Below are 13,785 nucleotides of genomic sequence, written 5' to 3' on the forward strand. Positions count from 1 at the left end.
GCGATACGAGTGTGTGTTGCGTTTCGTGTCTTGTGTGCTGGTGCACAGCTTTGATCAAACTCGGCGACACATCTCCTCCCATCAGTCACATGAAGGTTATTTCTGAATGAAGATGCAGTTGTGGCACTCTATTTAATAAAACAAGTCAGAAAAACTGCCTGTGTGCGTATCTACACATTTGCTGCTATTTTGCGCATATTATACAAGTGTGTGGGATCACATTCTCTTTAAACGAGCCTCCGTGAGAGAGAGAGAGAGAGAGAGAGAGAGAGAGAGAGAGAGAGATTTGCAGCTGGAATCATGTGTTGCTTAAATTTTGGTAGAGGTGTATTTTTAAGCATGATTTTTTTTTTTTTTTGAGTGGGTTTATTTTGTGCACGTGTGGCAGCTGATTACATGCAATTCTGGTTGTGTTTGTCTCGGCGTATCTTGTTGGAGCAAATGGGAATGCAGAATAAGGGAGGTAGAGAATAATCCTCATGTATCTCTTTCTTCAACCGACCGGAACGTAGCTTTTGCGGCTTGCTGTGGAGCACTCACAAACAAACGCACACAAACAGAATACCCAGCCGACCGTAAAATCGTAATGTCAGACCTGTTAATGCCTTGAGATAGCAGCAACTGTAGCCCTGCATGCTCTTACCCCATAACCATAAATGCACACGCAAACATAATGCTCTGTTGTGAGGAGTATCCTACAATTTTGCCTCTTCTTACTAATAGAATAGATTACTTTGGTTTTTCCTTCTTTGGCACTTTAATAACGAGAAATAACTCTTAAAGAGTTACAGGTTGGTTGATTGCTTTCCACATATATGTAAATCATAAAACTATCTGACAATCTTTAGGACAGTTTTTATTTCAGTTAATTGCCGGTCCTAAAAAGCTTTGATATTTATTATCCACTTTAAACATTATTTGCCATTTAATCTCATAAACTGTGGAAACAGATAGTTTTAACGACTATCTTACCCAATTTTATTGTTGGATCTAAAAATATAAATAACTCATCTCTGGCTATGAGTAATTTTACTTTATTTTTAAATAACTTTTAACTTTTTTGTTGTGTTTATCAAACTTTTATTCATTAATTACTTCATACATTGTGACTGGGTTGATTTTCTTGCCCTTTGATTTATTGTTCTGTCCAGTCTCTGAGCTGGACAGAACAAATCCATCTTTACTGAGGAAACAGATTTTATTAGACGTAAATAAAATATGTGAAAGTGTGACTGGTAAGCCTTTAATTGTGGACACATTTCAATAATATGGTTGGAATTTAAATGTATGTGAATGAGAAATTAAATGCCCTGAATTTTTATTTATTTTTTAAAGACCTGTCCAGGGAATTTCTCTTTTTTTCCCATGTTTTGTCAAAACTCATAAGAAGTAACAAACCCAATCATTAGTCCACATATGTAGCTTTGAAAAACATACAGTAAACATTTTGCATTGCTTCCTATCCTTCATTCATTTGCTCACTGAAGTGTTTATAAACTAAAAACTCCAATATCATTTTCAAAAGAATACTTGTATGAATGGGGGAAAAAAAAAGAACTTCTAATAAAAACTCGTTTAACCTTGTTTTCCCCAGGTATGCCACACTATGCTTCTATGTGTGAGAGACAGACCACAATAGACACATGTCTATTTATTACAGTGTTTGTGACTAATGAGCAAATTTACCCCCAAGCATGTAATTACTCTGCAGTGTTGATCTGTTTGAGTTTTTCAGGCCCTATGTACCTAATTATAGGAGCATAAACATAAACTTTTTTGCTTCTGGATGCTGCCATGTTTGCCTTGGTGTGCTTTTCCATCAATCTTTACATCTGCCGCAAGCCCTGTGAGCTTGACAGGGCCAGGCTCAGCGCCACAGAGAATCACCCTGTCAGTTTCCATGTCTCAGCGTCTTCCCCCGGCGGCGTCACTCTTCTCCCTCGCTGCACAGATCAAAGAACTGACACATGCCCCAATGTTGTCTCTCCCCTTCTCCCTTATATCTCTGACTTGCACTCTTTCTCAATCTTAACCCTCTACCTCTGTCACTCACCATCTCTTTCTGTCCTTACATCCAGCTTTCTTCCTGACTACATCAGTGGGGATTTTGATTCCATTACACCAGAGGTTAAAGCTTTCTATGCAGACAAGGTGAGTGGATCAAAACTTCAACACACAGTTGTACACATAGAAGCAATGAAACTTTAAGCAGTCACACAGCCGGACTGAGGATAAAGAATCCCCTAATATGCCGTCTGTTTCCTTTTAAATATAGTTTCTGAGGTCTGAAAAACATTCACATTACTACTTTTTATTAACTCGAAACACAATGCTGGCCACATATTTTGGCACGCATGGTAAAAATGTACTTTAAAATAAATGTATATTTCACTGCAGTAGCATATTATCATATTGTCTGAAATATTTTGAAAAAAAAAATGGAACTTTTAATTTGAGAACCTATTTTTTTTTAAATAAATGTTCTTAACATTTTACCAACCTTACAATGGTGCCACCAAATTTGTCTTTGTCCATATAAGTTTAAGTAGCTGAATCAAACGTACAGATTCCAACTGAAGATTTGCACAGACAAGTGATTTTACATTTCATTACTGACTCAGCAACCTGTCCTTTTAGCTACTTACACTAATTGTGTTGGGGTGTTATGATTTAGCAAAATGTCTTTCTTGTCCTAAATCGACCAAAACGAGAGAAAGAAATGCTGATATGATGGAGAGAATTTACTATAACCTTCTTCACCACTAACCTATAATTTCATGTGCTCACTTTTTTTGTGAGCTAATGTAAAAGTATTAAATAACTAACATTGTAATAATACAACTATGTCAATGTAGCGGCGTGAATTTGCTGTGTAGATACTTCACTTGGAAGGTCATTTTAATTAGTGTGAAAAGACCTAGAGCAGCCATCTTCATCTTTTGTGGCCAGTTTTTCTTTTCTTTTTTTTTTTTTTTAATATGAATTAAACATAACAGGAACAAAAGATTTTCCGAGAGATCCGCTAGTTAGATTCTACATCTTAGTCTTCACTGCCTTCTTTTCCTATACTGTGGAGACAAAAAAGTATCCAAGGTTAAAAAAAGAAAATGCAAATCAATCTTTGAGGTGGTCTTCCCATTGTTTTTAGTCAGTGGAATGTCAAACTGCAGGCTCGATTCAATAAATTATTAATACAGGGGAAATCAGTCAAGCATATACGCTTGCCTCCGAGAAAAAGAAATACAAAGCCTGCGTGGTCTTTGTGCTGTGTCACTCTATGCATTACTGGTGCAGATCTAAAACTTAAATATGCATGCACATTCTCGTTTACACATGCTCACAACCTGCACACACACACACACGCACACACACACACCCAGATGACAGACTTTAGGATTTCTTCAGCTTTGTCACTCTTTTTCCCCTCGTCTGTCTCTATCACTAGTAGTAGACCGTTTTCAGAAATATCACACAGGTTGTGTAAAAAAAAAAAAGAAAAAAAAAGAGCAATGCCTTTTTTTTGAGAGAGAGAACAGACTGTTATGGTAATGCTTTTGAAGCAGAACAATTGAAAAGTTTGAGGCGTTCCTTCAGAGATTTGCCGCAAACGGTGAATAATTCTGCATAAATGGAAAAGAGAGAGAACAGAAAGGCAGCCACCAGGGAGGGGGAGACAATGAGAAAGCAGGGATGGAAAAATGATGGAAGGAGGAGGGGAGTGAAGGTTGGATGGATGTGATCAAACGGAGTGCGGCGAGCAAGTTTTGTGTGAACTCGATGTTGTATGTGTGTGCCAGTGATATGAGGAAGACGGCGCATTTTAGAAGCAAAGTGACTGTGGAGAGAAGAAGAGATGGAATGGGGGAAAAAGCCAGAGTATGGTTGTTTACCTAGATGTTGTAGTTTAAGGCCACTGACTGGAACCTCTACATTATTCAACAACACAACCCGCGGGAAGCTAGACAGCACTAAAACACTGATTTATACCTCTCTCCATGTCTGCTTCCCTTTCTGTTTTCTTTCCTTTGTTCTGCTTTTCCTTATCTCTCCCTTGGTTTTCCCTTTACTGTCTGTGTTGTGGTACAAATATCGAATCATGTTTTGTTGCTCTCGTGTGTGTTTTAATTTGTCATTGTGTCCATAGGGGTGTGAGCTCATAGAAACAGCTGACCAAGATCTAACCGACTACACCAAATGTCTTGCAAAAATGCTGGAAGAGATACAGAGACGAAAGCTGCAGGTAAACTACACGCTGCTCAATTTCAGGCATGCTTTTCATCCTGCTCCAGCTTCCAAATGACAACAGCTTTTTTTTTTTTTAAAGAAATTTCTCGAATTTGTCTTATTTACACGTTATCTGACTGGATACCTTGATGTGAGGATTCCCATTACTTAGTTCTTGTTATAAAAAAATGTGTATATATATATACATATATATATATATATATATATATATATATATATATATATATATAAAATTCTGGTGCATTCATACTGATCCATTACTTGGTTTTTAACACGGTGGAATGAGGACTTGCAAGCTTCTTTTTCCTGAACAAGCATGCTTTACTTTCATGCTGTACTGTACTGTGACTTGAGCTGGGTGTTTGTGGATCGTCTGATAAACTGTCTGCTGCCTCTAGTCGTAAAGAGAGCCATATTGTTTTCATCAAGCCATAAAATGTTTTCCTTTTCTTTTCTAGAAACAAAAGACACAGTGTGTCCTTTTTGCAATTTGTAAACTGTTCAACACATTTAGTTTTTTTTCCCCTCAATGTCACTTCTTCAGATTTTTACAATAGTTGTAGACTGTTTCTGATAATTATGTAGAGAAAACCATTGGCTATTCTGTGGTCCATTTAAAACAGTGAAATAGCCTTTTAGGAAACTACATGTCAGATTCTAACTTTAGGGTTGCAAAATGCTGTAACACAAAACAAAAAGTGGTGGAAGCTACTTGATTTCTTATGTAACCAAGTGTTGTCAGCCAACCAAAAAGCACATTTTAGAATATTAATCCACATCATTAACACATCAGGACAACAACAAAACACTACTGGTTGTCTCACTTTAAAGACGTCTTAAGCATACAGCAAGACATTTACGCACCACATATGAATAAACACATAACTTCTTGTTTTTTATTACCATTATTTTGTGGCACTTTTAGCCACAGCATTAATGATAACAGACTGAAAAGAAATTGGAAGAGAGGAAAGGGGAAAGACACTCAACAACGTTTTTGAGGTTGGGATTTGGACCCGACGAGTAGCACTCAGGACAAACAGCCTCTGCACATTCCCACTTGTTTCTCCCATTAATCTTTGAGATCAATTTAGATAAAACTTTCTCTGAGATTTTCTTTTTTTCTTGCTGTCCGCAAATTTAGAGGTTTACATTTCACAAATATTAATATGCCTTTAAACAAACCTGGAAAAAGTAGAAAATAATGTTGTGACTTTGAGAGATTAAACCAAATCAAAGTTCATTAAAGGCATGCCAGTGGATGTATATTTCAACCCACCTAAAGCGCACTGCTTCTTTGAGTCAAATAATGGGAAATTGATCAAGATATCAGAGCGAGAATTACAGACCTCTGTATGCCTGGTTTAACTTTGGATGCAAATTGGTCAAATGTTTTAAGTTGTCACATTCATTTGTTCATGTAATTATAAACACGGACATCATAGGAATGTCTCACCATCATATCATTTGGGAATGTGAAAGGTTTTCTTTCCCTTCCTGATGCAGATAATTGGTGGAAAATATCTGTATCAACCTCTGAGCAAAAGCAAAATATATTGGGAAGATCCTGGTTCAATCAGTGTCTCCACTGAGACAACTTCAGTACAAACATCGTCTTAAAGACCACTCAGGAATACAGAGACAAGAACTTTCCTTTTGGACGCATTTGTTGTAGTCTGTTTAAACCAAAACTGAATTGTCTAGCCTGTTACGATTGTTACTTTTCGAAGGAAAAGGGGGAAAATTGCATGCCTTAGAACCCGATCCCTGCTTAAAATACAAAGATGGCAATCTTATGTTTCGTGGAAGTTTTTTTGCAGTAAGTACTGGACCACTTCCCAAGATACAGTAGATGGGCCTCACAAGGAAATGGTAGTTTATACTCACTTTACCAGAAAAAGCACAAGTTAGGTGTTTGGCAAGACCGACATCAGTCTGATGAGAAACATTGTGGAGTTTCAATCTGAAATAACACCTTTCTCAGACAGCAGTCACGAAGTGCTTCATAGTAAACTTAGTAAAAAAAAAAAAAAAAACGAAATCAGTGAACAATGAAAACACAATGAAGCTGTGGAAGCTCAGGAAGTTGTGAGACTAAAATAGTTTTGTGTTTTCTTTTTTTAGTGTGTCTTACGTTGCTTTTTAAAGCAGAGTCCAGCAATCAGAAGTGGTGTGGGAGTTTATTCCACAATCTTGATCCAACAGCTTGAAAAGATCTCTTTCCTTTGTTCCCAAGACAAGTACGTGGAACCATGAGTGGGTTCTGCTCTGCCCGTGCTGCGCTCCCAGTGTCAAAACCAGTATGTTTTAGTTTAGAATAGCATAGTTCTATATACTCTTCTCATATCATTAATTTACGGTTTTAAGACTTATGAAGATTAAATGCAAAAACATAAAATTTTAAGATGTACAGACATTTAATGGTCGGGGAAGTTGACTATTTACCGCAGTTGCTTAACGCCATCGAAAATGTTCCTATGTTACATCGATGTCGTTATTGATCCAATACCACGAATCCTTGGTTAAAACAAGTAGGCTATGCTGTCCTTCTTTCTGTCTGAATGTTTAGTGCCCTGAAGTGAAGCTTTCAGTCCTCTATGTGCTAAAGAAAAGATGTTCAGGGGTCAGTAGCGTCGGACTGTGTTTTACCAATGGCATATTCCTGCTGGGATATGTGGGTGTATGGGTAATAAAAAAACGTGAGTCTTTCGGAAGAAAAAAATACCAAAGCTCACTCAACATTTCCTGTTGGTTTGAGAAATATCATTAAAATAACATTAGGTACACTTACACCTACATATAAAATCCAAAGGGGCTTTTGACTCTTCTAAAATACAATATTTGACATATTCTGGGGGTTTTTCCCCTTAGCAGCCTGATATCAGTAATACTGCTTCAAGCTGCAAGACAGCAGAGCCTCGTGTCCAGCTGGATGCTGCGTATTCACGCAGTGATCAGGCATAAGATGTCTTATGTCTTGTTTTTTTCCCCCACTTTTTTCTCCTCTCTGATTTATTACATATCCTTATTTTTTTCTCCCTTATCACAGTAAGCACCATGTTGAGTGTTACCCCAATCACTGCAGAGTGTCTCAATCACTTCACATTTCTAAGCTAATGAAAGACAAAGGGAAATACACTTTGATGCATGCCAACATTCACTTCTTATACACACATGTAACCACAATGTGTGCTTTTACATTGTTTCTGCTAGATTTGTCCTTCTCTGGTGTGTGTGTGTTTTTTTTTTATTTTTTAGGTGGTATTCTTAGTTTTACCAATATTTAATCAGTTTTTACCCTATTGCTGAGTTTTTTTTTTAGTCTGACTGTTTGCAAAAGATAGGAACTTGACAAAATGCTTCTCTTTTTTTATCATTTGCTGCTGAGAGTTCTTTTTTCGTCAGAAAGATTTTTCCTTCTTACCCTTTATTACTCATACTTGAACTCCGGCTCTCTTTAGTACCCAAAATAGGACTATAACAGCTAAACTTCTCTAAGAATTTAAGAGAATGCATTGTCACATTCCCTTTCTGTTCACCTTTGCGAATTTCAATCCACTTAGCCCTTTTAAGAGAATGAAATATTTCTGTGAAATAATAGGATTTTAAAATCCCCCGGAATCGTGTCAGAGGATTATAGTGGATTTAGGTGCTTTTTTCTTTGGTATGTGTGTACCTTGGCTGCAGGTACTTAAATCCTTAATACCATGCATGTGCTTTGGAAATGGCTGTTTTTTTTGTGTCTGTGTTTACAGTGAGGCAGCACCCTGTGTTTTAATTTTCTGCTCTGCTATGATCTGTTCATCATTTTCCAACGATTCTCTCCGTTGATCTCACCGGCCTCTTTCTGCTTGATCCGACTCCTTCAGCCAGGCAAAACGGAGAAAAGCTGATTCTGTACACCCTGCTTGTTGAACTGTTCTTTATTCGCTCATAAATACCATTTCTTGCCCTGGTTTGTGGTTGATTTTAGTGAACAAATACAAAGAAGAAATAAACAAGCACGCTCAGATTTTTAAATGATGCCCATTATAAATGATAAAAGGGCAACATTTTTTTTGTGCTTTTCTCTTCACGCAAAGCACCTTACATTAGGGCCACATTTACAACTGGGTACCCAGTACCCAGTTGCACTCACTAACGTGCATCTATTCTGATACGCAGATCAGTGGTTAGTGCCTTGCCCAGGGGCTCATCAACATATGACTGGGAGAAGCTGGATTGGAGCTCACAGCTTTTAGATTGCAAGCCAACCACTCTACTGAGCCAAACACCAGTAAAATGCAAGTAAAGTGAAGATTGAGCTAATTATTTGTTGAAGCTTGAAGGCCAATGCACAATGTCTTTCTCTCTGTCTTTCTTTGTCATCCTGCCTCTATTCATTCTCATGAGAAGCTGTGTTTATAGCTTTCCTCTCGGAGCTGCGTAAATTTTTTTTGAGCAACTTTACATCTATTTTAAATAAGGCTAAAATTAAACAGTAAACTCTATTTACTCCTGCTTAACTGGCACTCCCCTAAAGGTTTTGGTGCTTAGGGGTTTGGAAATTGCTGTGAGCTTTGCAGGAGCTAAATTAGGACTGCACAATATTAGGAAATAATGATGATAAAAGTGGTGATAAATTCATCTTTTTCTCACCAATGTCTTTCTCACATGTCATGTTTTTAGCGCAGTAGGCATTTCATCCCAAAGGGTCCTTTGCAGTTTCAATATTGCATGCAGAAATATTGTATTGACAATATACATTCAACTGATTTTGATCCATAGTGACACAATAGCATCACACATTTACTGTAGATTTGTCAGTTTGGTGACCATGGAGGCAATTGGAGTGAACTCCTTTGTATAATCAAGAAACCAGTAGATTTTTTTAGTGACTTTGTGATTTTGTTCTGCTGAAAGTGCCCATAATATATGCACACTGGTTGGTTGCTAATGCTCAACGCAAATTTAATTCATTCTAACAGTATCTTGTTTCTTGAAAATTGGTATTTTCCATTAAAAGTAATGGAAATTGAAATTATTTTTTTTCAAACAGTCCCACCAACATTCAGCTCTTAAAATCACCGTCATTTTCTACACACGAAATGATAAATGAACTCGGCTTTTTTGAGGCAAAAACATCAACTGTGATTCATTCTGCAAAAGACCCAAAGCCAAACACAACAATCACAAATTACAACATTACTGTTAACCCATATATAACTCCCTAGAAGTTCAGGAGTTACTTGTGTCACTATTTCCATACTGGGAATTGAAAAGATGTCAGTTCATAAACACTTGCTTCTCCTTTTAATATGCAAGGTCCCATAGCATTGTAGTTATGAAGCATGAATCAGAATTGTTTGGGTTATGCTGTGCTATGAAGCATTGCTCTTTTTTTCCAAACCTTGCACACATCTTATTAGTGGCACTGGAGAAATTTGGAAAAATAACAAAGAGCACACATGTAGCCTATACTTGTGCAACACAGCCAGGGTTGTATGAGGCACAGAGCAGTTTGCCTTGGTCTCTAGATTACACACAGGCTAATGTGTGTAATTCTCTGGGGAATAGAGAAATATTCCTAATTGGGGAATATTTCCCCAATTAGAAATTTCGAAATAAAGATTCAGATTCATTAGTTTTTAGTTTTTCACAGTACTAAGGGACAAAAAGAGTGAAAGGAAAATATCTCTCACAGCATCACACTATCACCAGTAACTTAAACCTTTAATTTATCACACCGGACACAATTCCCCATGCTGTTATTGTTAAATCATGCTAGTCCTTTCTAACTCTATATTTCCTTGTTTTTCCTGACAGCAGTGGTCTGGTCTTCTGCACCAGTTGCCACTTCTGTCTTGAAGATTTGATGTGTTGTGCCTTCAGTGATGACACTCCACCTACTTTTATTGCAATGAGTGGTTATTAAGGGTCTTATTGTTGTTTTGTCATTTTGAACTAGTATGTCCATTCGTCTTTGAGCTCTGACATTATCAAGGCATTTTCCCACTATACTGCTGTACACTGGATATTTTCTCTGTTTCTCACTGTTGTCTTGAAACCCAAGTGAGATTTGTGAATAAAGATCCCAGTAGATCAGTTGTAGTTGTTTGTTGAAGTCAAACCAGGTCATCTGTCCTCAAACCACCATGGCACGTTCAAATTAACTCGAGTCCTCTTTCCTCCCCATTCATTTTTAACTTCAACAAGCCATATCTAGATTCCTAAATGCACTGCCTTGCAGGTGTTTGGCTGATTCACCATTTCTGTTAAAAAGCAATTGGACAGGTGCGTCTAATGAAAGGAAAGTGGTGGTTTTTCCAGTATGTTCTGTGGCCTTAATCTTACTATTTACTACTACATGTATGATTTGAAGTTTGGGTGCAAAAACATCACATTCCATTAACTTCAGAAAGCAACTTTACACCGTAACCACTTTCTGATCTTACTTTGAGATAATCACACAACCACCAGCTTTGGTTTAGCGATCTTTTTGTCATTTACAGTACACACGTCTATTGGGTGAAATTCTTGGCCAATAGACTTGCTTGGAAACATGCAGCTGCAATTGCAGATGCAGAGGAAAACAAATTCTGCAGCTGTGACCTGTATAAAACAAGTGTTGGTTTTCCCCTACACTCCATAATATCAAGCGGAGCTACTTTATGCAAGCAATTCATTTACTGTCCTCAACATGTTATGTTTTTGCCACATTCAGCTAGTCAGTTTATTGCCAACATTAAGTGGACACTGGAGGGTTACAAAGAGTGCAAAACATGTCCATCACATTCTGAAAATATAACTGGAAAGGTTTCTCTTTTAGTCTACTCGGGTAGCTTGATTGCATTAAGCTAAACAAAAGTTTATAAGACACTTCATGATCGTATGATTCAAAGTTGAAATATTTGGAAATGACGTCTTGTGTACTTGGATACATTTCTGTCCGTGGGTTGATGCAGTTTGCCCTGCGATTTTGTAATCTTTACCAAATCACAGTGACGGGTTTAACGGCAAGATTAGCATTTTTTGAACCTTTCCATCTCTGTCAGTGCACCTCCCTCACAGAGGGGAGTTTGTTTATCAAGCCTTGTTGTTTACAGCTTAGGCGATGTTTCATCACGCGCGGGTGTCAGCCAGATGTTGAAATAACCTCAATCTCAGCACTCTGTTTTGTTTTAACTCCATCTCCCGAGGGAGGACGTAACTTGTGACACATTTAGTCCAATAATTTATTTCCCCTCAGTTTCATCTAAGCTTTTTTTTTTTTCACTGATGAAACTTGGTGAATAAGGTGAAATTATCAAATTGACAAAGTGAGATTTTGGAGGTCACTCTGCAATAACTTAAAATAGGTTAATGCATTCACACTGAAAGGAGAAGAAGCAGAACATATGTAATTATAACAAATTACTGACATTTTACTGATAGGGGTTGTAGTAAAAAAATATATATATATGTTCCAAGGAAACTGCTAACTTTTTTTAACAAATGTTTTCCCCTGCATATTAAGCAAATTGAACCAAATCAGTCTTTACCTCTTCGTGTCCATAAGCTCATAGCAAATAAGATATCAAAGTTTGTTGCCGGTGATTATAAGCAGTGTTATTTAAAACCACTGACATATTCAATACCAAATTCTCTTTACTGCTGAAATGGATGAGGTCAACATACGAAGATCTGACATGTTTTCCAAACCCTCGAGAAAAATAAAAGGTTGCAGATGTCTAGGAGTTTGGTAAAGGGTATAAAAAGATCAAGCGCAGACAGTCTCCTGGAAAAAGAAGTCTCTGAGAGCCTTTAACTTTCATCACACAGTCTGAAGGTAACGCTTGCAGGTTTTCATGTCAAAGTGCGCGTATCTAAGAGAATGCACAAATCTGTTCCGAATCAGAGACATACCAGTGAGAAGTATTTTCTATTTTGGAGCAAAACTTATGAATAGGTGGAGATGTCACATTTACACAGGGTAAATTTTTGACCATGGAAAATAAAGGTGTTTAATTATAATGGTGAAACTTCTTACTTTAAAGTTAAAGTTGAACTGGACTATACTTGTGCTAATATAAAACAAACAAGCAAAACAAGGGGGGGGGCACACACAATACAGTGAAAGCCAAAAGTACACAATTTAACTGATAATTCAGCTGGTGTTTCCTAATAAAAAAGTTAATTATTTTTTTGTGCCATTGTTTTTATTCACAATTTTCATTTGGTAGTACTTTTACAACAAAGAACCAAGTGCTTTCTTGTTATAAACTGTTGAAAAAGTGGGGTGTATTTTATTTTCCTACCCATGAAGTCGTATATAATTTTGTTTTGCTGCAGGCTAACCAATGCTGCTGAACTTTTAAAAAGGTAATGAAAATGGAAAAGTAAAAAACATCGACGTGTGTGCATGTGTGTGTGTGTGCGTGCAGGGGTGTGTGTGTGTGTGTGTGTGTGTGTGTGTGCGTGCGTGTGTGTGTGTGTGTGTGTGTGTGCGTGTGTGTGGGGGTGTGTGTGATTGACGGAACTTGCTGGTGTGACTGGCAGTCATCAGCCTGTGAAAGCTCTTTTGCCCTCTATACTCTGTTGGGCTTTAGGGCTGTCAGCAGACTGCTTGGGGAGTGTATAGATGGAACTGCTGAGAACAGTAAATAAGGTGGTTAAGCGAACAAGTGGCTCAAAATTTAGATTGATTTAGCTCGATTGATTTGCACCAAATATTTTAATCTCCTAAATTGACTCGGGAAACAAATTTATATGACTGGATGTTTTGACATAATTGTCTATTGTCTGATCAGATTCTGGTTTCTCTGCTCCAGCGAGTAATAATTGGCAGTAGAAAGCCACTTGGATTTAAATATAGTTTATATATATATATATATATATACATTTTTTTTTAGAAACTAATATACCTTCACGATGCGATATAAAAGCTTTTTTAACAGGTGCAACATGGTGGTAAGGTTTAGCGACAGTAAATTGACTTGAAGCCTCCTGTCGCCAGCTCTTTTACTTTCTAACAAACAGTTACATCATGACAAAAGAAACACTCCCTGTCGTTCGATTCTCTTCACAGGTGGACACCATAGTGACGCTGGGTGGGCTAGCAGGGAGATTTGACCAAACCATGGCATCGGTTGAGACGCTTTTTCATGCTCAGTCCATGACACAGTTGCCTGTTTTGATCATACAGGAAACGAGCTTGGCATACTTACTCAGACCCGTAAGTATTTCTGGCTTATTTCCATTATGTCCTGTTGTTTTGCCAAATAATCCACTGGTCATTCATTCTAATTATCATTTCTTCTAATTGTTTCTCTAGTATAATCTTCAGACCTGGCTTCACATCTATACCAAGCTACTAACAAAAAAAATGATGGTTAGTCTTTGGAGAACTACAGTTTAAAAACTGCAATGATAAAAATGAATCAGTTAATATTAAATTAACATCCCAGTGTTTCACTACAAGGAGTAGAACAGAAAAAGGCAATAAGAAACTACTAATAAACTTAGCAAGTATTTATTCTATATTTTTGCTTAAATTTGTGTTTCAAAATAGGTATATATATA

General features: G+C 37.3%; 1 protein-coding gene across 2 annotated transcripts in view; it reads left to right on the plus strand.

Annotated features, from left to right (window-relative positions):
- Positions 1-13,785, plus strand: part of tpk1 (thiamin pyrophosphokinase 1) — a 73,028-nt gene that overhangs the window by 31,212 nt on the left and 28,031 nt on the right. The window contains exons 5-7 of one of the 2 annotated variants that reach the window (XM_008396156.2): positions 2,079-2,151; positions 4,145-4,240; positions 13,292-13,438. In XM_008396156.2, the coding sequence (XP_008394378.1) occupies positions 2,079-2,151; positions 4,145-4,240; positions 13,292-13,438 (316 nt within the window). Of the gene's footprint in view, positions 1-1,749; positions 2,152-4,144; positions 4,241-13,291; positions 13,439-13,785 lie in introns of those variants that run through there. The other variant, XM_008396155.2, reaches the window with a different exon arrangement.

Source organism: Poecilia reticulata, linkage group LG20, assembly GCF_000633615.1.
Source record: "Poecilia reticulata strain Guanapo linkage group LG20, Guppy_female_1.0+MT, whole genome shotgun sequence".
Taxonomy (NCBI): Eukaryota; Metazoa; Chordata; class Actinopteri; order Cyprinodontiformes; family Poeciliidae; genus Poecilia; species Poecilia reticulata.